The sequence below is a fragment of the Kryptolebias marmoratus genome, linkage group LG10 (genome assembly GCF_001649575.2).
Source record: "Kryptolebias marmoratus isolate JLee-2015 linkage group LG10, ASM164957v2, whole genome shotgun sequence".
Lineage (NCBI taxonomy): Eukaryota > Metazoa > Chordata > Actinopteri > Cyprinodontiformes > Rivulidae > Kryptolebias > Kryptolebias marmoratus.
Window position 1 is genome coordinate 20,403,615 of NC_051439.1, and position 26,726 is coordinate 20,430,340.

The 26,726-nt window shown below is 42.4% G+C and overlaps 1 protein-coding gene across 1 annotated transcript; it reads right to left on the reverse strand.

The window, feature by feature from the left end:
• Positions 1–12,198: 12,198 nt before the first annotated feature.
• LOC108246990 (SERTA domain-containing protein 4-like) lies at positions 12,199–26,287 on the reverse strand. Its single transcript, XM_037977897.1, has 4 exons — positions 25,835–26,287; positions 17,685–17,845; positions 16,621–16,739; positions 12,199–16,273 (listed from the first exon to the last, which is right to left on the reverse strand). Exons 2-4 carry the CDS (start codon positions 17,824–17,826, stop codon positions 15,461–15,463), a joined length of 1,074 nt encoding a protein of 357 aa, XP_037833825.1. The 5' UTR covers positions 17,827–17,845; positions 25,835–26,287; the 3' UTR covers positions 12,199–15,460.
• Between the last annotated feature and the right edge of the window lie 439 nt (positions 26,288–26,726).

The window sequence follows — 26,726 nt, forward strand, 5'->3', positions numbered from 1 at the left end:
ATCATCAAAATTAAACTAAATAAACATTTGAAATATATGAGTTTGTATGTAATGTATGAATATAATATACAAGTTTCACTTTTTAAATGGAATTACTGAAATCAATCTACTTTTTCATGATATTCTAATTTTATGACCAGCACCTGTAGATCTTACTCTTTCTGTTCAAGAGTTACAGACAGAAATGTGGTTCAGAATATTGTTTCCCCACGTGCAAATTGTATCATACAAGTAGATGAACCCAAAGTAATATATGATTATAAGTTTTAAAGTGACAAATCTGTAATTATTCTTCTGCCATTCTACAGGTTGAAGTAAATAGCCAGTCACATGACTTTAAATTCAAAACTCAGAGATTGTTAGTCTCTCATTCCTTAAAGTTTAAAAATGTCTTAGTTGTACTAACTATGCTGCTTTAAGTCTCGTGACTTTTGTGTGCTTGGTTAAACAGACCAAAAAGTTGTAATGAAAATACTGAAACTTGGCACTAGTGTAATATCCACCAAAGATATTTAAGAGTAAATCCCCTGAATGTTGAATGTGTATGCTGCACAGGAAAACAAACAAATGGCTCACTGAAATGTACTGGTAGGGGCTGCAGAACATACTATGTTCCTTGACTGTATCTACATCTGAATAAAGTTTGACATTATGTGGAATTTACAGTGTAAAATATTGCCTACATGATTGTATTTGCATTAAAAGTGTTTGAAAATTGTTTGCGTAGTTTTATGTTTGAAAAAGTGAGAACAACCAACCTTAAAAGTTGAAAAAAAAAAAAAAAAAGAGTATAGTATGTCGTCTTTTTGGACGGAGGACAGAACCTGTGGTTCTCTTCGAGGCTAGGGTCTGGATGGTTGGTTGAACCGGACGCCATCTGAAGGTCCATCATAACCACCTGTTTGGACCTCTGAGCGGAGATGGAGACCCATGTTGACATACTATAGTAAGTTGTCTTTTTTTCATTTTGAACGACTTACTATAGTATGTCGTCCAAAAGGAAAAAAGACGACTTGAAATGAAAACAAGACAACTTACTATAGTAAGTAGTTCAAAACGAAAAAAAGATGACTTACTATAGTAAGTCGTCCAAAAAAACACAAAAAGACGACTTACCATAGTATGTCATCCAAAAAAACCACAAAAAGACGACATACTATAGTATGTCATCCAAAAAAACCACAAAAAGACGACATACTATAGTAAGTCGTCCAAAATGAAAAAAGACGACTTGAAAACAAGACGACTTACTATAGTATGTCGTCCAAGATCGAAAAAAGACGAGTTACTATAGTATGTCGTCCAAGATCGAAAAAAGACGAGTTACTATAGTATGTCGTCCAAGATCGAAAAAAGACGAGTTACTATAGTATGTCGTCCAAGATCGAAAAAAGACGAGTTACTATAGTATGTCGTCCAAGATCGAAAAAAGACGAGTTACTATAGTATGTCGTCCAAGATCGAAAAAAGACGAGTTACTATAGTATGTCGTCCAAGATCGAAAAAAGACGAGTTACTATAGTATGTCGTCCAAGATCGAAAAAAGACGAGTTACTATAGTATGTCGTCCAAGATCGAAAAAAGACGAGTTACTATAGTATGTCGTCCAAGATCGAAAAAAGACGAGTTACTATAGTATGTCGTCCAAGATCGAAAAAAGACGAGTTACTATAGTATGTCGTCCAAGATCGAAAAAAGACGAGTTACTATAGTATGTCGTCCAAGATCGAAAAAAGACGAGTTACTATAGTATGTCGTCCAAAATGAAAAAAGACGACTTGAAATGAAAACAAGACGACTTACTATAGTAAGTAGTTCAAAATGAAAAAAAGATGACTTACCATACTATGTCATCCAAAAAAAACAAAAAGACGAGTTACTATAGTATGTCGTCCAAAAAAACGCAAAAAGACGACTTACTATAGTATGTCGTCCAAAATGAAAAAAGACGACTTGAAATGAAAACAAGACGACTTACTATAGTAAGTTGTCCAAAATAAAAAAAAGATGACTTACCATACTATGTCATCCAAAAAAACCTTAAGACGACTTCAGTAAGTCGTCCAAAATGAAAAACACATACCATCGAATGTTATCTAAAAAGACATACATGACATACAAAAGTGTTAAATCAGAGTATTTTGTGCTTTACTAACTATAAGTATGGTGTAACTACTCACATGGGTCCAGTGCTTGCCTTCATTATGATGTGGTTTAACAACAGCACGTCATTTAAGGCCATTCTGGAAATGATGGAGGATGTTCAGGATGATCCCATGATACATTTTTACTGTTAGTGTTTACATTCATTGATTTGTGTGTCTGTTAATTTAAATTTACACTAAATGCTTCTGTTGGTGCGAAGCAGCTTCCATGTGAACAGCTGCCTGTCATTTTATTGCTGACTTCCATTTATGTGCTGCTGGAAGTAGTTAAAATCAGAACATTTGTCTTGTTTTGGTTTGTTTTAAGTTGTTGATGTAACATGCAAGTTTGACACAAGATGGCAGCATTTAACCAAATCTAAATGTTGACATGCACTCCAAAAACACCCTGTGACACTTTAATTTGTCTCTTTAGGAATATTGAAGACAATGGAAATGAAATTATGAATAAATCAGCATGTTTGGTCTCAGTCATGAATGTGATTCAGATACTTTACTGTATAAATTAGATTTTCTTTGTTAAAGTTAAAATCAGTCAATAAGAGGCATGTTGCTTAGACAAAAAGCTCTTTTAGGAAGGGCTTACATGTAAAAATTGCCTAAGTTGCTGAAGTTGACATCTGTTTCTCCTGTATTTTGTCAATGAGCAACATTTCGCAGATTATCTGACCTCTGAGCTCGAATCCACTCACCATCCTCAGGCATCTCTACCTTTAAGTGTCTCCTCTCACGTCTGGGGAGACTCCGTGGAAGAAGGCCGTGCAGGGAGCTGATACACAAACCAGATGTGAAAGCCGTTTGCCAGATGTGGCCGCTCTGCTCTGCTTTGCTCTCGTTAGGGGAGTTAAAGTGGTCAACCATGAATGGGTTTACCGGGGAGGATCGCTTTCACAGCACAGTCATTGGCCAAACTAAACAAAAGCAGAAGGAGCTGTAAGAGACATGCTGGCTGGAAAAAAAAGAAGATGAATAATTATGACTAATGATTATAGTTGAGAACCTTTAAAGGAGAAAAAGCAGTGAGGAAAATAAACTCAGTTACACTGGGTGTACTTTATGCAGTTGACAAGAAAATAACTCTTGACTTTCTCCGAGCCAAGGCGTGTCCAAAGTTCTGCTTCTTGACAGCAAAAAAAACTAAAATCCACTGAGAAATTCTTCTTAGTCCAACAACTGAACAGAAAAAATATGGAGAAAAGCAAACATTCTGTTGGACACAACGAGCTGAGACACGTTAAACCAAAGAAGTTCCACCATGAACACCCCAATATGTGATTGTTGCCACTAAAACAGGTGAGTCGATGAAGACTGACCCAAAAAAACAAACCTAATCTGCTTCAAAGACGAGGAAGCTGCTTAACATTTGTTGTGTTACCACAGGAGGTAAGAACCTCAGGAAGGTGGAGGAAAGGCCACAGGACGCTACTTTGTTGAAAAAGCTAAAAATGAAAATTTGCTGAAAGAGAGAGAGATGGGTCACTTTATCAACAAAAGTCCTTCAAGAAAAACCTCAACAGAGAAGAGGACTAAGAAAAGAAAAGCTTGTAAAGAGGTGGAATCCATGAAGCGTGAGTAAATCCAGAGATTTAGAGGTGATGAAGGACAAAAAGCTCAACACAAAGGAGGAAGGAAAAGTCAGAATCTGTCTTCAGTTGCCTCCACTGTAAGCTGCCAGGTTAGGATTTTCCAGATGTAAGAGGTCGGGAAGGGAAAACAAATTCCTGACTTTAACTTCTCTTTATTTGAGCCTCCTGGGCCGGTCAGGGGACGAGCCGAGAGCTCCGCTCCAGAGTGACAACATTAAAGAGTCGTTACAACAAAACAGCAGCTTTTATAAACTCCCCCCGCTGTTTTCTTTACATCCCCAACCATTAGCTTAAAGGAGGTTTCTGTGTTCCCCTGTTTGTTGTTATTCGGAGGAGCAGGACTAAAGGTTTCCATCTGTCTCAGAGCAGCCGAAGCACGACTCCGTGAGTGGACAATATATATATTTTGTTTTGCCGTATGTTATTATAGAGGGTTCCACACGAGTGTGTTCCTCTGAAACCCCTCGTCAGGAAGCTGAGGGTCTGTAAGCATTTAAAGAGCGGTTATTATTATATTAATAATAAAATAAACCTAAAAACTCTGCAGTGTCGTTGGGATTTTCCAGCCCTCCACTCAGCCTGAGCCAAGTCTCTGTTTGGACAGAGAAAGCTGGAGATATTGAATGTCTTGTCTAGTGTTACACCAGGGAATAGCCTAATCCAAACTGGGCTCATTCTTTCCCACATGAATGGTGGAGGTTTGTGTGTGTGTGTGGAAACAGACTACATCCTCCTGCTGAGCATAGAGAGCCCAAAGAACAACAAAAACCTGGTGAGTGAAAGAAGAAAACTGGACGGAGGCCCGTCGCTGGACAACACTCGGCTTGTTGTTTTTTTTAGGTCCAAAACAAATAAAAGCAGAAATATCAGCATGAATTATTCGTGACAAGAAGGTAAAAAACTCGAGATATAATCTATCAGAGGATCTGCAGTTTTTTCTCGTTTGAACGTAAACAGATGACATCTATGAACCAAAGAGGAAGAAATGTGGAAAAAATTCATAGTTAAGATGTTTTACTAAGTGCCTCCCTTTTACCTTCCAGTCCAGGATTATAAAAAAGATAAAATACCTAAAAAAAAAAGCAAACCATTACCTAATAATCCCCACTTTGGGTCACCTAATGAGCTGAAATCCAGCTCCAAACAGCACTTTTCTAAATTCATTTCACTGAGTCACAAATACAACTAATAATCCAGTTCAAACAGAGCATAAAGACTGAAAATTAAGACAAAAAAAACACCAAAGAACTAAAAGAACCAAGAAAAGTAAAACCAACAGAACCAACAACGGCTCTCCAATTAAACTGCAGCAGGTTTTAAAAAGAGATTTAAAGAAAATCAGAAAATCTCTAAATTTACCAGAATTACTGATTAGTTCCAGTACCAATCCAAGTTATTTAAAGGGATAGTAGGAACATTCTGAAGAGGGGTTCTGCAGAAAAGCTGTGAACAATTAATATTCCATCTGCTGTAGGTGGTGACAGAAACTGATGAGCCAACGGCTAGTCCAAACAATGCCAAGATCGAAGCAGAGCGTTCCCGTCTCCAAAGTTCATGCAAACACCACGTCCTTACATTACATGGGTGTATTTGTGTAAGATGTAGAGGTATATTCTGATGTATAAGTACTCAAACGTCACCATATGCAAATACAACAATAAAAGGAACCTTGATATAAAAATCACATGGTTCATACTTTTAATTTCTCCTCAACTCGGCCGAGTGTCGAGGTTTCCCAGTTCAACCGCGAGCCCAAATAAATGAACCCTGTTTGTGTGTAAAGCTCCCTGCTGCGACCCGTTGGCCACGTGTCCCGTTATAGCTCAGCAAACAGGCCCGACAGCACTCCACGGCCCTAACACACATCAGCTCATTCACAGAAACTCATTAACGTACACAAACACACACAGAGCAGCAGTCATAACAGCGAAGGCTCAGGCCTCGTTTCGACTCCGTTTGGTTTGTTTGTTTTCTCTTCAGGTAAACTCTAAAAACGTCTGGTGTGGGAGGTCTCCCTCTCGGTTCTGCTGACCTGCTTCTCGTTCGCGCCTGACACTTCTCTTGGGTTTCCTCCCAGCGGTCCGGCTGGTTCATTTCTGAGAGCTCAGACGGAAATACCAGTCGGGCTCTCAGAGTTAAACAGCGTTTTCAGAACACCTGAAAGTGCTTCCTCTGGGCTGCCCACTGCACACAGAGTGAATCTTCAATTTTCTGAAAGACGGCAGAGGACTCTCACAAACCAAACAAAGACAGACGAACATGCAGGAGCTATTTTCACACTTTGACAAAGCAGACAGCGAGCCGAGCCTCAAACACTGGGATCATTGTTCAAAGGTTTGGTGGGACCTCAGAGGCCGGGAGGAGGGGTCAGGGTGGACAGGATCTCATAACATTTTCTTTCAGAGAAAACTTTCCTGTCGGCAGGTTTCCACAGGTTGTAAATGCTAAAATAGGATTTGTGTAAAGCCTTTTTCCCTCCCAGTTAGAAAGCCAAGTGGTGAACTCCCTGTAAAGCAAACAATATGATTAATAAAAATGGTGCCACATAGACCCAGTCCAGTTAGCGGTGCTGTAAAAGTGCTCCGTCTGCGGTAATGAGGGTGTTGCTCCAGTCCGCTGTGATGAAGAAAAAGCTGAGCCAAAAAGGCAAAGTTCTTGATTTACCAGTTCATCTCTGTTCCAACCCTCACCTGTGGTCGTGAGATATAGATCATGACCAAAAGAACGAGACACCGGATCCAATGGGATCCTCTGTAGGTCCGGGCTCAGCCTGAGAGGCAGAGGGAGGAGCTCCGTCGTCCTGATGACACTCAGTCGCTGCTCCTCTGGTGTGAAAGGAGGACGGACCACAGATCCTGTCTGGCCTGGAACGCCTCAGGATCTCCCAGGGAAAGCCGACCCAGAGGCCTTCACAGCCCGATCCTCGAATAAACGGTTAAAGACCGAGCGATCAATAGGTGGACACACACCTACAGTACTGTTGGGTTTCTTTAAGACTGTCCTCCCTGCAAGGAACATGTCCAAGGGAGCATTGAACTACCAACCAAGAGCCAAACACACCAGCCTAAGGTAACAAATCAACCAACCAATGGCGGCCCGTCTTTACTCCCCTTTCAAACAGGTTAAAGACGTAGCAGATGGTCTGAAAATAACAAACCACAGGCTGACTACTTGTGGAAGCAGCATCAGTGAGGTGCAGGACCTGGCTTACTATGAAAAACACAAACAAGCTGGTAAATAATAACAGCAACATTAATCACTACCTTTTTCTAAGGACTCAAACTAGAATTATTGGGAATTTTCTCCCTCTTAAAGCAACTTTCTGAAAATGTTCTTTGTGCTGAGAGTTTTCACCACCACAGCAATCCATTTTCAGCCAAATCTAATCTTTCCAAGGTATTTGTTCATTGTCAACGTTCCCACCTCTTCCAGAACCACTGTGCTGTTGAGCTTTTCAGGCAGATTGCCTCATGTTCGATCAGGCATGCCAACTTCCTGTGCCTCAGAAACCAGTCTCCGTCTGGTGGCCAGTCCTTCTCAGATCTGACAGATCTTTTTGTGGTTCGCCACGCAGTTTCACTTCAGCTTTCTGCACCGTCCCATGATGTTCTGAGCCTTGGATTTACAGAAACTGAGCCCAGCCTGAGAGCGGGGCCGCTTTAAATAGTTTAAAATTTGGTCTTCTTCCGATCCTATCAGCGAGCTCACATTTCCCCAAGACAAATCCTACATGACGTTCCAGAAATAAAATCTCTGAACGTTGCCTATTGCTGGAAAGACACTGACTCAGAGGTAGTTCACCCAACCTCGCTTCATTTGGTTTGGTTCGTTGTATTTTAATCTCTTTAGTTAATGTGTAGGAATAGTTTGTTCTGGGTCATAAACTCACATCCTGTTGGAGAGTTGGAAGAATAACAAAAAACAACATTAAGTTGTCCTTATGTGACTGAGAAAAGGATGAATAATTTGTGGAATAAAAAGGTGCTTCCCAAGGATATAACTACAGTTTGTTTGGGTTGGAATAAAACACATTAAAGGTTCAACAAAGTGGTGTACTTGTGGACAATCTTGATACATAAAGTCCTTCTTTGCCTCTTCTTCAGCTGGTTACAGCCAAAACACAGGAAACACAAAGCAGCTAATAAGAATTCAGTTTTCGTGCCAGTCCGAGTCTTGAGTTTCAGGTTATGTGAGGCTAAACATTAAAAAAAAGAAAGACTCAAAGGCTAATCTGAGTCATAGCATTGATTTAATGAACGCTGGCAGACTCAAACATCTGGATTTATTTACACTGACAGTGTAAATAAACAGGAATGAGACCTACCTCCTTGAAATTTACAAAAAAAAAAAAAAAAATTGGACATTTCTTCTTCAAATACATTCCTCAGATTAGCAGGATTTATAAATGCCATCTATGCCTGGATTGCGGTTTTACATTTTAGAAATATAACAAGCCGACAGAGTGGCATTAATCAGGCTCACAAGCTTCATGTGACAAAAGCAGCCACGAAGAAAAAAAGAATAATAAAAAGTCAATGACGTTTGACATTCAGAAGTGAAGCGCCGATACAAGCGGAAGGAAAAGGTCTCCTCGGCGCGAACATCCTCAGATTTCATATCTCTGCCTCATCTTATATAATTCACACACAGGCAGTCAGCTCAAAGCAGCCATGTTGTAACGCAGTAAAGGACTTGACCTGAGGAAATAGGACAGCGCTGCAGAGATGTGCGCCTCCATCAGCTGATCCCGGGGGGTTGTACAGTTAGGTGTAAAAAGGTGGGGGGCGCAGCAGAACGAGGTTAAAGGAGGGGGCACGGCACAGATGCTCTCAGGCCATTTTAACCTCCTCCTCAGGTCCTGCCGCTGCAGAAAAACTGAAACAAGGAGAGCGATTCAGGACCTCGACAGGAAACCTGAACTGCTGCCAAACACATCAGCGTTCAGACTGGGCGTGGACTTTCATTCCTACCTCCTGCTGAGCCGAGAATAAAATTCATCCACTTTTAAACCAAGGCTGCTGTGTCAAAACAGCAGAGACGAACGTGTTTCACCTACAGACGGTTCAGAGATGATTCAGAAAACTGAAGCTGCAGGGAAGCCGAACAATCCACGCCAATCTGATTAAAACAGGAACCATTCTGAAGGAGTGACGGCCTGATAAAGAAAACATAGCAGTGCTGAGGTGATTCCCATCTTTTCATGAAGCAAAGGAAAATGGAAGCAATCTCTACTCATCCGCCAGGAATGCTGACTAGAAACTGAGCCGTCGAGTCCAAACTAAAGTCTAACCAAGCAAAGAAATACAACATGGATGCTTCTCCTGAGGAGGAAATAGTGTGTAACTAAATTTATACAATAAATCAATCAGGGATACAAACAACTGAAATACATCCTTCAGATAGACAGCTAGTCTACCATCGTTTTCTTAACTGTGTTTCTTTTCAGCCCTCAGCTGTAGTGAAATGCAGATGAAGTCACAAAGAAGCTAACCTGACATAAAAATACATAAAATATGGCACCATTGTCATTTCCAGCCCATGCTCATTACACAACAGTAAACATTGACAACATCATATCACTAAAATTCACTGTTTATGTACAGCAAACCCCAGTTCATTTAGTCCAACACCTGTTTTATTCGTCTCAGACCAAAGAGGTTCGACCATGAAGGCGGCATCCTAACGGACTGGAGAGACACGCAGCTGTGTTATTGTGCACAGGTGGTAGAAACTGCATTCCTGTCCGTGCACATTACTTTCCTGTCCAACCACGCCCACTTTGTAACCCGCCTCAACTGTACCCACCTTGGAAGCCGCCCCATTCATGATTTAAAATCCCAGTTTTTAATCTTTTTCTTTCTGCCACAACCACCTCTGTAATGTCTGGTCTCATGTATAATTATATTGTCATTTTTCACTGAAATGAATAAGTTATATGCCAAGTATGTTGCATGCCATAGGGAATAATGTAACTTCAAATTAATGGCCTAGAGGCGGGGTGGGGGGGGGAAATGATGAATAAGATCTGATTCAGGAAAATCTGAATTTTTATCTAACTTGTGGTTTCACTTTATAAGAGTGCCGTGCTCATTGCTCTGGTTGGTTATGAATCACTAACTATTCTATTTTTTAGACAGTGGGAGGAAACTGGAGTGAAGATCTTTGTCATTCCATAAAATAAAACAACAAACATCAAATGACATCTTCTGTGACTAACAGCGACCGAAGCTCTTAAACCCCAGCTTTATATGTTTGTCTCCAGCAGCTCGTTGGTTATTTTAGCCAATAAAACGAATCCCGCTTTGCCAACTTTGTCTCGGCTTTGTGCTAAATCCAACAGGGAGCGAAAGGCAGTTTACTTTGCGGTCCTGATTCTACACACTGCAGAGTGTTTCATATCAAACACCAGCAGCTGAAAATAAACGCATTAAAGCTGCGGGGGGAGACCCAGAAACATCAACGGCAGCCGGATACCGTCGAGCCGTTACGTAAGCCGGATCAACCCGATCCCCTCAGGATCGACTCGTTGGGACCCCGAGACACACGGAGAACACGGAGCGCGACGATCTGCTGCAGCCCTCCATCCACAGTGAGAAAACTTCAGGAAGCGAAGCGACGAAACAGCCAAACGGGGAGGGAGGAAGAAGAAAAGAGCCCGACAATGGGTTTAAAAGAGACGGAGGTGAGCCGGGTGGAGGAGGGGTGGGACCTCCGAGGCTTCGGAGCCAATTTGAGGACCTTGTGATGCAAAACCAGTCCTCAGCAACAGACAGTTCCCATGGCAACCGCGAGCTGCCAAAGTTCCTTGTTGACAAATGACAGCTCCCCTCTCCTCGGCGCTCGCCCGGCGATGTGTGCGTCGGCGTCTTTAGCGACGAGCGTTTGTGTGCGTTCTTTGGCAGGATCTTTTTCTTTGACGCGCCGGGGGGGTCGGAGGAGGGGGTGGAAGGCAAATAGAAGGAGAGAATTATGGGAAATGTAACTAACGGCGCGCGCTGTACGTCAACGGCACCGAGTCCAACTTCGCCTCCAAGAACTATAAATAAACATAAATAGTTCTTAATAATGCTTCGTGGTATTTCTTTTTTAATTTTCTTTAACATACTGGGCCTAAGAGACGCTTCTGGGTTCTGAGGGTTGATTTCAAAAACGGGTATTTATACAAATAAAAATAAATCTAAAAAAAACAACATCTGCTTTATAAAGTAAATTATACACATTTGACAATTTTATGTCCTGTTTTTATACACAAGAGAGAAAATAAGATCTTTCAATTATTGCTGTTAAACTGAAAATCTCGTCTACAATAATTAGTGCATCCTTATTTTTAAAAATTATTTATGTCCATAGAATAAGTAGTGTACTGGATTAAAAATGGATAAAATTAAAGAATATGTTTGAAAACATTGTTAGTTTTTTTTCAGGTCCATAAACATTTTTGAAGCTGAAAGTAATAATGTTTAAAAATCACAAATTGCAAAACGGGCAAATACAACAATATTAATTTATCTGCTGTAACGTGTTAGATAGATATTGATAGATCGTAGCCAAAAACACAAATTAAGTGCCAATATTCCATTTATCCTGATGACCTAAAAGCCTACAGACAGATTAGCTGATAGGAGCCAAAATGCTAACATGCTTGGAAAGCGTTGACAAAAGAATAAAAAGACTAAATGGAGGAAAACGTGGATTTATTGTAACTGATGTCACAATATGAATTTTATCTGATTTGGTTAAACTTTATACATCATTTGCTAGGAGTATGTGCTGAGGGTGACTCTCAGCTACTACCACACCAAACTGCAGTTAAATGTGACTGAGTTATGGCCATTTTTGTGTTGAATAGCCATGGCAGTCATCTTGAATCTGGCTGGAGTTAATGACATGCTGCTCGCGTTTTGTTTGCTGCTGCAGCTGCGGCGCTGCGTCGGTCCAATAATAGAAAAGTGTCACAAAATGAAAGTCGGTAACACCGAGCGATCTGAAGAAGAGGTAGAGAAAGGTGTGTGTGTGAGTGAGCAGCAGGATCCACACAACCCTGCGGCAGAAGTGTCGAGAAGAGATCATCATCCATCCTCACCTCACACCGGAGCTGTCAGGATGTTCAGACGCGTGATTTAACCTCCTCACTTCACAGCTTCATCCTGCCGACTCCGGAGGCTCAAACAATCCGTGGCAGCGACCCGAAACCTGCACAGACTCAGAAACAATCCAGTGAGACAAAACCTGCACAGACTCAGAAACAATCCAGTGAAGCAAAACCTGCACAGACTCAGAAATAATCCAGTGAAACAGCCGCAGGCGTTTAGCACCATTATTGGATCAAAGGAACATTTAACCTAAAGCTACACGACAGCAGATCATGACAGGAAAACATTTTTGATAATGTGCGATTGTGAATCTAAATTTAAAAACATGCAGTTTAAAAATAAAGAGATATGAACGACTTTTCAAAATGTCTTTTACTGGTACATTTATCACTGAACATCACACAGAATTAGCAGAGCAGATTTGCTCTTTTGTTATTCCTAATAAAAAAAAAAAACAGAAACAAATCCAGTTACAAGCTCTTGCCTCAGAAACAAATCTTGCATCGGCATATTTTCTTATTTTTGATCATTAATAATAAAAAAGTAACGACTTATTTGTTCAGGGTCAGCTGCTGAGGAGGATAACCACGACAGGAGGATGTTGAATCCAAGATAAACAAAACAAACCACCTTAAACATATTTTAAACAGTTTTGGGTTCATTATCTGATGTTTAAATCCTCTAAAACATAAGAATTCACGGTTGATCTTCTGCTATTAAAGAGATTTCACTTGAAGTGAAAAAGAATTAACAATAAAGCGTTAATTGTATTTATTTTGTAGTTAATGAGAGCTGATCTCAGTCATGTAGCAGTAATCCAACCAGCCTGGCTATCAAACCCCTGCAGGGGTCAACATCTTCTTCTGCATTTATTATTTGGTTTGAGCAAACTTTCATAGATTTAAACGTGGGGTCCTGTGGGCATGAGTGTTTAATATCTTACCTGTTGCAGATAGCTCTATGAGGAACCTCATGTTGGAAAAAAAAAACTTCCAATGAGCTATGGCCAAGACTAAAGCAGGTTGCTGTCGTCTTGACTGCGGCCGTTTTAAATGCGCCATTTTGGTCTCGGTCCGGTTAACCACTTTTCTCCAAACCTAGGTTGATCCAAGAGCTTTCTGCGACAGGCAAGATATTTATTACCAACTTCCCCGCAGAGCCTCGCTGCACCTTAGAAGTCAGAGTAAAGCAGAATCAGACGTTTGTGTGTAAAATCTGAAGACGATTATTCAGTTTTAGGCTCCAAACCGGAGAAATCCAGGCCTTTATTCTTCTCAGTTTTTATAACTAGCTCACGGTAGTTTCATCACCCCGGAAAAAGAAGGTTTCAGAATTAGCTTTACTGATTTTATTAATGAAGCAGATATTTGGGGTTCAGACAATCGTGGTGAACGGATGAATGTTTTCATCTCATGTCAGAAAACGGCTTTTATTCTTGTGGTTTTTGAAATGTGACATCGTTTTAATAATTCACGTTTCGCTCGTCACAACTCTTTCACCCAAAGATTAGTTGGATGGGTTGAGCTCCAAGGAAAGAGAAACAGTAAAAACATCCCTAATTAAAGCTGATAAGCATGTAATTTCATGTTCTTTTAAGAATATATATTTTTTTTTTTTTCCAACTAAAAGACAAAAAAAAAACGGGATAAGAAATTAGCTGTTTTGTTTTCTTTTTAAGAAAAATGTCAGATTTCTGCATTTTCTATTGTTTGGTTGTATATGAAGAAGCATATTTTCTACAAATATGTTGTTTTTACAACTAATGTAAGAAAAACTGACAAAAATGACTTTATTATAACAGTCATTAAATTATGTTTCTGTGATGTGACAAAGATAGCCCAACTTCTGCTTCACTCTGACTTTAAATTCAGTAAAAAGTTCTTTTTTTTTATATTGTCAGATTTAGTAAACCCGTATTGATGGACAGAACAGCCCAGTTTTTAGGCAGAATCTAACAGTGAATGAGGTTTTGGACATTTAGATTTAAGTTTCTAACAAGAAAACATGCATTTAAAGATGAAACCAAACTTAGAGGTTTTAAAAGAGCTCATCGTCTAACACGCCTGCGGCTCGTTTTAGTTGAAGCAGTCGTAGAAAATGCAAAATAACCACTTCGTAACATGATTACATTAAAACACACAGCATACGTGAAACCATAAAAACACTAAGGCACTTTAAATTGTCATTTAGCAGTTTTTTTTTCTGATTGTGTTTTGAAATCTACACATTGTGGAGCTGCAGCACAGTCACGTCATCGATAGCAACAGGAACGCGTTACGACGTTTAACCTGTGTAATAAAAGTAAACCAGGGGTGCACCGATACCACCGCGCCAAAAAAAACAAGTCTTACATCTGAGTACTTTCTGATACGAGCACCATAAAAACCATTACACCGATCAGTCAGCAGACAGGTGATTTGTTTGTTGACAATTGGTTTTTTGGACACATTTTGTCATTAAAAATAAGGGAAATTACAATAATTCCATCGCCATCCCATCCATCATGTTTACCAGTCACGACCACGGCCATTTTAAGAGATATCATTCCAACACAACATCCTTAAAAGCTGAAACGTAAACGATGAGAAAACAAGAAGACGAAGGAGTTTCTGCTGCTCACCTCACAGCAGAATGAGTGGAAACTGAAGCATTAGCTTCTTCCACAGAGGCCGTGTCAGCAGCTGCTGCTCATTAAGCAGCTTGTTAAGCTCATCAGTGACCCGTGATGAAAAACTCGGATAAAGACATCCACTCTCCCCACGATAACCTTTCTCCTCAAATTGACATCGGTAACTCCTACACCACTCTCACACTTTTCAGTGACAATGACGAAGGCCTTCGTCCTCTCGCCCGACCAGTGAGACTGTCGGGAAGCTCGGGCTCAGATCCCAATATTCCCAGGGACTTTTTCCTGCTCAGTTGTTCGCTTTGAAATACCTCCACATGGCTTACTCTTCCCAGTTGTTGGGTTTTTTTCCCGCGGTTAACGGAGCGTTAACGCCACCAACCGGTGAGGAGTGGATCAGGATGGCTCGCTCAAAAGAAAAAATTAAAACAGACCTCCACACGGCCGCCATCGCTCCCCTTTACCACCCAAATGCTCAACTAAGAGGTGAACTGTAAGTGGTATCAGTACTGTGGTATCAAGATTGATCTTAAGTACAAGTACACACACGTGGTATCGGTGCATCCCAAAAATAAACATAAAAGATCAAGTATTAAAATGCTACATTATTTCCTGCACACACACACAGAAGCACACAGATACACAACCCGTTATTTATCTTTTTTTTTTTTTTTAGGGTCCTGAAACGGGACCGTCGCACCAGAACAAAGTCCTGTTTGAGACCTTTAGGTTTCGTGCGGTGGGGCTCGAGGATGGCCGGTCTCAGAGACAGTGCAACACAAGCTTCCCTTCACAGGCGGCGTCCACGACGCCATCGTGTCGCGGCGCTCTCAGTGACGGGTCCAGATGATGAGAAGCGACTGCTTTCCTCTGACTCGTGAGCATCGTGTCGGCGCTCAGGTTATTGGACGACGTGGCAAAACTAAAGCAGGTAGATTTACTACAAGGAGAAACGAGCTTTAATCAGTTTTAACGTTAGTATTTCTGCAGTTACTGTCTATGAGCCTTGCTCTGCCAGAAACTAAACCTGTGAACATCTGTTTCTGAATCCCATGGACAAAGTCTCGCAACCGGCTCCTCTTCCTCCTCGCCATCCTCTTCCTCCTCCTGCTCCTCTTCTACACTTCCCGACACGCCGCCGCTGTCCTCTGTCCTCAAGTGTTTGTGACCAAACGAAGTCCTAGTCCTAGTTTTCTGATTTAATTTGTCCTCAGCATCAACAGAGGGACCTTCCTGTCTTCGTTCGTCGCCGTCCTCTACCTCCTCGTTTTCCTCCTCCTCCTCAGCATCTTCCTCCTCCTCCTCGTGATCTCCAACAGCGACAGTCAGGCCTAATTTACTGTGGCCGGCGAGCTGAAAGAACGAGGTGTGGGGTGTGGCTGGGCAGGTGGAGAGGGTGGAGTCGTACACGGAGAACGGCAGGTGGAGGTAATGTCCCGCAGCGGCCGCCGCCGCGTAGATGCAGCAGCACTCGGGGTGAAAATCCCCCTGAACGCCACGGACCATTCGGAAGCGCTTCCGAAGAGGTGGGCCGGCCTGAGGCGCCGCCAAGCAGATCCGGGCGGGCACCGCTCTGTGGGCGGGGCCAGCAGCGGGCGGCAGGATGCAGGGCCCGCCGGCGAACGGTGGGTTGGGCGGGAAGCACCAGTCGGAGCTCTGCAGCAGGATCTCAGCTCGCAGGCGCCGCAGGAGATTGTTGACGAGGACGGAGCGGCGGAGGAACGCCTCGGGGTCATCGATGAATCGCATCTTCTCCAGGGAGAGGCGCAGAACGTGAGCTCGCTCCTCCAGAACCGGAGCGACCTGAGGACAGCATGACATTACAGCCACCTGTTTGTAACCGGGTCAATAAAGCAACCGTGAGAACATCTGCATCAGACAAACAATCTTTACATCATCTGAACACTTAGATCAGTGGTGTCCAACCCTCGCCACTGTCCTGTGTGTTTAAGTTGTTTCTCTGCTTTGAAACACCTGATTCAAATGACTGAGTGATTACCAGGCTTCAGCAGAGTTCAAAGACCTGCTGAAGAGCAGGGAAACATCTAAAACATGCAGGATAGTGGCCCTTCAGGAACAGGATTGGACACCACTGACTTAGATCATCAATATCCTGCATCAGAAACTTGGACTCGGTTCCTCTGACTTACAGTCTGGCAGTAAGTCCTGAAGCTGAAATGAGATTCTTCATCGTCATCAACAAACTTCCTCTTGAAATATGTGATCTTTGACACTGAAACATGATCAGGAACTCGTCTGCAGGGAGGTTCTGCAGGGAGAAGAAACAGAACCATAAACCTGTTGAGTTTAAAGACTGGTTTTAAATCTCATCCTAACATCTGAGCAGACAGCAGCTCTCTGAATTCTTAGAAAGTAGATGATTAATAACTAAAAACAACAACAGTAGTGTCTTTAAAGGGTTAGTCAGAGACGTACAAAGTGTTCGATCAAATTTTTTCTAGGCTGATCCTTGATGCTATGAGAGACGTACAAGTCATAAAGTACATTTATTTATTAAAAAAACACAGCAAAAATAATTAATTCAGCCAGAAAATCTATAAATATCATATTAGAAAGCTGATCAACAGATTAAATCTAAGTTATGAGAACAAAGTAAAAAAAATAAAACTTATACCTTCAGAGGAAACTCATTAAAAGGTAATAAAACTGGACGATAAAAACAAAGACAGCTGACTGAGAACACAATCAGAGACAGAGATCACAGGAAGACTAAAACCTCTCAGATCTTTGTACCTGAACCGAAGAATAATGCAGAGTCAGCATTAACACCATTAATCATTCGTTCATCAACATGTTCGGCTCGTTTAGTAGAACTGTGTTTTGACTTTTAGTGTTTCTAACTTTTGTGCTTTCTTTTAATTATTTAACTTCAACAAAAACACTGATTCAATTCCTTCAAAAATTCCCCAAAATCCACTTTAGCATTTGCTCTTCTTTACGCTCCTTTTAGCTACGGTTTTGGCATATTTAGCTTTCAGATACTATCGTGTTAGTTTTAGCCGTTTTGCTGAATTTAGTTCTGCTCTGCTGGTTTCAGAAGTCAGGGTTCCTTCCACGTTCCTGCAGAAAACCCAAACTTCTCTAGTTACTGAGTCAAGTCAAACACACATCTGGGCTTTTAGAACTGGGTTGAATGTGGTTTATAAAAAAAAAAAAGGAGTTTAAACGAAGACGACGCTGCCGGGTACTGCACCTTGAGCAAACTGTTGTTGATCCGAGCTGCACGCCGGGTCCGGGTTGGACAGGCCCGTCTTCCTGCAGCGTTCCGAATCCCAGATGGGGGGAGGGTCTCCGTCTGAGTCCAGGAAAGGATTCATTGATAAAACCAGGGTCATGTCTCTGTCTGGTTCAGGTCTGGAACAGAGAGCGGAGAAATCAGCTGTTAGTTCTGCTCAGATAGCCTGAGGTTTACCAGTTTAGTTCAGTGGTTAGTTCTGGAGTCGAGTTAAACCCATTAAACCGGATCAGTTTTTTTTCCATAAACCTCCAGAATATTCTGCATATGCTTCCCTAATGAAGCAGCAAACGTTAACAGGCTGTTTGTCTGATTCTGGCGAAGACTCAACTTTCTGTGTGACAAATCTGAGCCACGAAAACGGCGAGCGGCTGATAATTGTCAGATGGTTGGCAGCTCGGTTGTCGAAAAGCGCGGCTCGCAGATGGAGAAGTGACGCCCACCCGCACCACCGACTCCCCATTGATTAGCTGCTAGGAGAGGCGGCGAGATGTTTGACACCAATTTGTTTGGTGAAATGGATCCGGCGCGTCAAATCTCGCCGGGAAGCTTCAGTCAGCAGCGCGGTAATCCGGGAAACAAAGAGGGGGACGTACACGGCGCCAGAGGGCCTCGTCGCTCAGGGCAAACAGGCTAACAAAAAGGTTCCCAACAGGCGGCGTGCCCGTTGGATTTTTAATTAACGGAGAGTTTTGTCAATTCAACATAAAAACAAAAATATTTACCACCTTCTGTTGGAAGGGGAAGCAATGCAGATTAGTAGAAACATCCGTCTGACGTGCAGAAAGAATCTGCAGCATAAACAGAACCGGACTGGGATAGGTCAGTAGTCCTCATCACACTGTTCTGCTGCTGGTTCCTCTCCTTCATGCAGAACCAGAATCAGCAGACGGACCCCTCTTCCTCGCTTCCCTCCACCTGCCAGCTTAGAACCCATCAGAACCTGTCTCCACAGACCAAACATGGCGATGAATCAGCCTCACCCCTGATGGGTACCCGATTTGTTCTCGGTTCTGCTTGTTTTTCCCTTCTTTCTGTGCTTCTTCTCTCACTTTTAACAGAATGATGAGCCACTGAAATAGAACTTCAGACCAGACTGGTCCAGTCCACCCTGATGCAGGACTGAAGAGAGACTTGGAGACAAACTACCATCTCCTTAAGAAGCTGCAGGTCTCAATCTTGGACAAGGCCTACATGTCTTGACGGAACGCCATGGAGTCGTCTCTGTCAAACCTTGAAAATAACATCATGGGAATGACTCTTTGTGTGTTTTCTCAGGTCAGTTGTAGACAAATGTCAAATGATTACTTCCTGAAAGTTTTATTAAAATCCGTCCAGTGGTTCATGAGATCTTATAGGTAACACACAAACACACACACTCCACCTTTACCTTTCGGCAGCAGGTGATAAATATTCAGACTCAGCCAACGTTGTTTTTTTTTTTTTAAAGAAAATCTGCAAAATGTAAAATTATACACATTTCTTCTAATTGCCGTTCTGCAGTTACGATGTTGACAGTAAAGCAGTTTATTGCCCCCCCCACACAGATAGAGTCCACCACCAATAAGGACCAATTAGGGCCCAGTTATTGAGCTGCTGTCGTGGTTAATTATCCGCTTTGGCCCCTTCTCCTCTTCACCCCGGCTGTTCTCTTCATCGCCTCCCGTCTCCACGGCTGCTGCTACATTTGCAGGAGCACAAAGAAACAAGCATGCCATCACTCCCCACCCTCCCCCACCTCCTCCTCCTCGCTGACATCCTTTCAACAGCGGTCACAGTTGACAGCTCTCTGAACCGTGGGGGTAAAAACAATCAAACGGAGCAGCTTCTCTACATGTTCAGCAACGCTTCTCAGTCTTCAAAGGAGATTGAGGAGAGACGGTTCGAGCGGTCTGCGTGAGGGAGAGGAAGGAAGGGGTAGCTGAGAAATAAAAACAAAGGGGGGAGGAGGGAGGGCATTGTTCCTCTGCGTTTGTGATTCTTTTCATTTAAAAAGATTTAAAAAACGGTGCATGTTAACGTGCTTCATCCCTCAGCTTCCCGAACTCCGTCTGACTCTCATTACTCCCTCCGACGACGGGAGGTAATTGTGATGCGAGGGCACGAGGCAAACCGTGGGAGGGAGGGATGGATGGGGGAGTCGGAGGAGAGACGAGCGCCTCGGGAGGCTTGTCATGAGTGGAGACGGATCGCCTGCAGGGCTGATTTCTGCTGTTATGATTGACTCACTCCCTCCAGCGCAAACACACACTCAGACGTGCACGGCTTGTTGTTCCCTGAAATATTTCACAGGGAGAAAAAAGGAAAAGTCATCCGACAGCCGACACACCGGCAGGAATACGCTCCGGATATTCACCCAGACTGTTTTAAATGCAGATTTATATCAAACCCTTGCGTTTTATCGAGGAAGAATTCCTTCAGTTTTTTTACTGATGCGTGTCGGGTTTTTTTACTTTATTTTTTTTTTAAGACAATGTTTTTGCTCGTGCCTTTTATCAAACACCTCCACAAACCGACGAAAAGAGCAGAAAGTCAACGTTTAGAGACAACCGGATTCAAGATGGCCGCCAACTGATCTTAGAAGACACAAAGATGTCTGTAATTCAGTGAGTTCAGCAGATACTGAGCTAAAATTTGACTTGGTGGTAGCTGAGAGTCATCCGGAGCACACAGTTTGAGATGTTGCGTTAGATCAAACACGACGACTTTAAATCAGGTTTGCCTCTTTGAGCCGATAAGTCGCTTCCGTTTAAGAACCAACGGGTTATTTTACACATTTTTTATTTTCCTGTAAGTTTCGTAAAAACCGTGCCACAGTTTGCAAATCCATCCAATCCGAACAAGAAATATTTCTCATTGATACGTTTACCTTCTTCACACAGAGGCTGATTCATCAGGCCTGAAACTTTATGAAGTATCAGTGACCCAGGAGTAGTACTAACTTACCAGAAGCCTTGCAGTTTCAGAAACTGCTGATCTACTGAGGTATTTATGAGTATTTTTAGATGAAACTGCAGCCGATTGTTACACCGATCCACATATTTTTTATTTCATTACATTTAAACATGATAAAAGGTGCTTCCATGTTAAAATAACCTTAGAAAAAAAATAAGTTTAAATATTTAGGTTAACAATCAAGTGCAACTGGAAACATGGAGGGACGTGGTGTGTTTAAGGCACACACTGTAAACTCTAGTTATTTGCTTGGTTTTGTCAAAACTTGACTTTATGATGCGTTTAAACGTACCTCGTAAACTTAATAATCCAAGGGGTGGTTGAAGTGGTAAAAAGAAAAGCGTCACACTGAAAGGAAAAAGAGACAAACTGATGCTTCTAATAAACTTTGTTCTCAGAATAGTTTTCTCTGCGGCCTGAAACTAAACCCGTCCAGCTGCTCGGTTCTGTACCGGTTCCAGGAGGGTTTTTTTGCGGAGTATTTTCCGAGCCTCCAGGGTGAAAGAGGTCCGGTTTTCACGCCGCGAATGAACGGGGCCGACGACTCAGTTCTGCAACAAGAACCAGACGGGTTCCGACACATTTCACCAACCTGGAAAATAAGGCAAATCTGACGGCGCTCCAACCAGGTGTTGTGAATGACTCTCAGCTACTACCACAGAGTTTCAGCTCAATAGCTGTGAAATTGACAGCTACAGCCATTTTATGTGCTTCCTAAAGGTCAGTTGGCTGTGGCAGCCATCTTAAATCCAATGATTGCTTTCTAAGAGTTTCATTAAAAGACGTCAGGTGATATTTTGCTAACAGACAGACGCACGCGCACAAAAACATCCACATTCTGGCCGAAAAGATAGGCGATAAAACTAAAAACTCAAAAAAACAAACAAAACATTGAATCTTTAATCGACAACATTTAATTTAACTGAAACTCAACAGATCAAAGTTTGGATTTACTGCTAGTTTCACATATTTAACTTCGCCAGTGCCACGGGATTCGGTCCGACGTTAGCGAGGAGCTTCAACAATCCTCTGACTCAGAAGATCAAAACATGTCGATTTTATCACCTGGCAACAAGCTAGTTTTGTTTACGGGAGCGCCGGTTTGAAAGCTGGATGTTTATTGGTCTGGACTGACGTTGTCTTGATTTCCTGCCAAGCATTATACGAAGGGATTTCCTGGCAGAGAAAAACTGTCAAAGGGATTTGAATCAAAAAGGATTAATTTCTGAAGACGTACCTGTTAGAAAACCTTGATTTAGAAGGTAGATTATCCACTGTTTTAGTTACTTGGATCGCTGGATGGTGTCTTTTTTTAACGCAAATAAATTAAAGCAGAAATCTATTTTTTCATTTTTTTCCCCACTGCAGCATGAACACTTCAGCCTGAAGGACGGATCACAAATGTTTACTGTGGTGTTTGTAGAAACAATCTACATGATAAAGCACCATCAGCTACAATTTATTAGTTACTAAAAGGTAAAAAAAACGTGTTTGTGGAAGGCTATATTTTGGCAGACTCCTTTCTGTTCACATCTTCACACAAACAGTCGAGTTTATCTCACATTCTTCCACAGATTTTCACCTGAAATCTTGCCCCTTCTTCTGCGGCAGCTCCTGACTACAGAGTCGGATTATTGGAACGTAAACGCTAATTTTAGACGCTGACACAACCCACCCACAAACAGCAGGTTAACAGCAGCAGACGGTGAGCAGCTAATAACTAATAAACTGTGGGAGAGACGACCATCCGGCCTTTGAGGACTCTAAACAAACACAGCCCACCTCCTCTGAGCCCCGTCAGGACTCCTGCAGGATCGGAGGCGAAGATGGCAGCGAGCAGAAGCAGATAATGGGTTTTATGACACCAGGCTCTCCTCCTTCAGAGGAGCAACAAGGAGGCTCATGAATCACAACAGAAGCGATTAGCCTCCTGCTTCAGAGGTGGACCACAGTCACACAGCAGACATGTTCACTTCAGCGAAACTGAACTAAAAAAATAAAAAGCAAACATCGCCCTGCCGCTCGCCCATCCGCTCGGTTTGTTTGAGCCAACCTGTCAGGAGCAATCAGAGTCCCGTCTCAGCCGCGGTGGCGTGACGAAGCCGGGCTCGGGGTCCTCCGGGGGGTCGTACAGCGCTCTTTTCGCCGAGTACTGACACACTTGTTGTGACAGGGCGGCTGCATTACAGAGTCTCTGGGGTTTAACAGACCACGGCTGGGATGCGGACAGACAGGAGCAACAAAAAGGTTTCTTCAGAGAGGAAAAAAACAGTCGGGTTGTGACGTTAGAGCCCAACATTTCTCTGAAAACAGGGTTTAAGACCGATAAAGACTCATGCTGCGTCAATTTTATCTTATCAAATAAATGAAAATTCCTCCATATCTTTGAACACCATTTTCTAGAACAAAATTCTCCCTTCTGTGTTTCTGCCTGGCATCTCTGGGACAATTTAGGTGCAAACGTGGATAAATTTGTTCTTCCACGATAATAAAACTTTGGTTTTTGTCAACATGTCTTTCTGTCTGGCTTGGTTGTGGTTCTTCTGTTAATAGTGGAGCCTCCTGGCTCTTCTTCCGTGGAGCTCATCACGACTTAAAATGCTCACATTGTTCTTGGAGTTCACCTTGAACGGTTTGGCTGTTTTTCCACCATCTGCCTGATCCACCTGGGGTCGCATTTCCTCTTGCGTCCATGTCCTGGGAGGTTGGCTAAGGTCCAGTGAACCTTCTACCTTTTAATGACCTTGACAGCTGTGGTCAAAGGGACATGAAGCTGCTTGGAGATGATCTTGTAGCCTCCACCTCTCTAATCTTTGTTTTCTCTGCTCCATGTTCAGTTTGGTGAACCGAACACCTCACTGAGATACCAACTAAAGACAATTTGAAAAACGACTATAACGCAAGGATAATTCTTCCTTTAAGTGGACCCACAAATCTGCACAAAGTATTTATCTCTTGGTAAATTAAATAATTTCCTCACAGTTTTTGTTCACTCCATCGCACTCTAAAGGTGTGCAGAAGTGAAGCGTTTTCAGTGAGTCGAGTCTTTACGTAGCCGAAACTGTCATACTAAGCCTCATCTTCAGCCACTGATTTATTAAATCATGTTGAGAAATGCTCTAATAGTTTGAAGCGTCACCGTAACAGGCAAACGCTCACACTAAGCTAACATTAACGTGGCGTACTTGTGGTGTGTAAGTACGACAACATCAACATCATCCCGTGGTTGCTGCTGTGTACACGTCTTGTTGTTGAAGTAGGCGTGCCAAAAACGTCTGAGTGGTCTCATTCAGACAACAAACATGAACCTAGAGGAAACTGATGTTCATGTCACCACAGGATCGTGTCATGAACGTTACATGGACACCACATGACTTAATTTCTTTATGTTTTGTAGAACGCCCAGCTGTGTGGCAGAGGCTCTCCGGTCACAAACGACTCCTCCAGACCTCGGTATAAATAAAAAGTCGGGTCACACCCGCCTCTATTTTTAAACCTGAAGTTCATTCTGCAGCACAAAGATCCATTCATTCATTCATCCAGCTCAGTTTTCAACCTTACACCTGCTCCTTTTTGTATTTCACAAACCTTTTACATGTCTGCATGAGAGTCAAACAATCTGCTTGCCGTTTGATTTTCTGCTCAGCCTTAAAAAAACGCACCGACATTCCTTCTGCGTTCCCCAACGTTCCTGCTGATGTTTAGAAATGCGGCTCCAGATGTGAGTCTCCGCTCCCCGCCGAGGAAGATGAATGGCTTTGGGGAGAGGAGGAGGATGAGGATGCCAACAGGTTCACATCCTTAATGAGCGCAGGAGTCTGCTGAGAGCAAGATACGATTGACGGTGCTGTGAGGGCGGGGGGGCGCGGATCACAGCGAAGATCGGCGACAAAGACGAGGATCCTGGCATGAAAAGCCAGAAGCCTTCGTCTCCTCCTCAGAGTTCAGCCGGAGCTGGATGGTCCTCCTTCAGGAGGAAAACAAACCGAGAAAGGTGGAGCCTCTGGCAGGTGGAGGTGAAGCGACCTGGCGTCCGATCGGCTGCAGTCGAAGCTTTCATTTCACGTTAAAAACTCCAAACGTTTAAAAAGGTAGAAACAAGAAACTACGAGGTATTATCAGCACTATTAAGGGTGGCTATGAAAAAGGGCTGAAGCGCCTCAAAAACTATTTAATTAAAAAAAAAAAAACAATCATGCAAATCAGTGGGGGTCTCACAGAATCCTGCCCCGTTTGGCGCTTGGCAGACCTGACATGCTTCGCGGTGGAAACAGGTCGCCTAAGTTTAAACGGGACACGAAAAAGTCGAACTTCATGTGTACGAAACCTGCATTTCTATATCTTTTACGTTTTTTTCCCTCGCAGAATTGCAGCTCAAGTTTGAAGATTTTTTTCCCCCCATTGAATTATAAACGGACAGTTGATGACGTCACTAACTTTTGAACAGTCTAGAAAAAAAGTTTTGCAAACAAACCCCTTTTACTCCCACAACATTTTTGGAACATAAACAAATTATACATCAAAACGTAGGGATTTTTGTCCTCTTACACACAGTGCAACTCTTGCGCCTGTAGGGTTTACGGTTTTCTCTAAAATCCTTCCAGAACGTAAAGAACACACAACCAGTCATCCACAGATTCATCACAGCTCAGCCGTAAATGTTCCGCTCAAACCTGGGCGTGAAGCGTCTCTTTAAACACACATCTCTGAAATAAAACCCCGTAAAAACCCAAAAACTCACCAGGTTTGAACACCAGGGTCCTCTGCTGAATAAGGTTCAAGAATTTTCAGGATATGACTTTTAGTTTTCCTGCACGGTTTGTTTGTTTGAGGCTTAATTTTCAGTTAGAATCAACAACTTGGCAGTCAGGGAGCGACAGACATGGATGTGTGGTTACCATGGTGACAGTAATTATCCTCCTTTTACATTTCTATCAGTTAATTCAGTCAACATTCACATATATCAACAGGATTACTTCAGGTAAAATGTACAAAATTTTCATTTTTAATCAGCTTTTCTTATACTTTAATCTTTTAAAACAACATTAGAAAGTGGTTCTTTTTTTTTACCCCAACGGGGTTTAAAATGATTTAAAACAGTAAGTTTTAAACTTTAACAGCAAATATTTAGACATTTTTAAATAAAATCTTACCCGGTTTGAACTCCTCGGTCTTCGGCTCCACAGTTTGGGTTTCCGGCTCAAATCCAAGATACGTTCAAAACAAAGTAAAATAAATAAAAATAAAAAGAATAATAAACCCTCCCTCCTCCGGGCTGTTTTGAACCGCAGCTGCGCTGATTAGTGGATTCCGATCAGCCGTTGGAGCTTCGTTCACGCGCTGAGCATCTTCACGCGCTTCTACCGTTATTTTTATTTTATTTATTTAAATCCTAACGGCCGTTCGTTCCGTGTCCATACCCAGTTCTGGACGTGGCGTTCCGTTCGTCCCTAGCCGGTGTTGTTGTTCTCGTTGTTGGGGTTTTTTTTTCCGCTCGGACGGTCCCGGAGGAGCTCACCGCGTCGCTCCGGCAGCTGAAATGAATCCGCGGCGGAGGAGGAAAAAAAACAAAGACGGAGCGCCGCTGTTCCGCCTCCCTCCCTCCGGTCAAACCGCCGATGAGCAGTTCAAGGACAGCTCGGATTTTTCTCCTCTGTTCACAGGTGTCATTGAACGAGCCGATGTTTAAACGCAAAATCACTTAAAAAAAAAAAAAATTCAAAACAGCTAATATTTAAACAATTTGCACACTAAGAAAATAAAACAAATAATACAATCTAGTTGTAACAGAAAGCCACAAACAGTGACGCCTACACTGCAAAATCTAACAGGTTGTTTAAACTTAAATAAGTTAAAGATCTGCATTAAAGTCTCTCAAAATACTTGATATTTTAATGTTTTTGATTTGACTTTTTATGCTTCCCACACAACTTTTGCATCATTAAATGACTGAGTCCTCAAGTTTGAATGCAAACAAACGACTGTTATTGTTGGCAACAAATCATGAATCTTCTGATTTTGCTCATTTATAAGACTTTTGGTAGT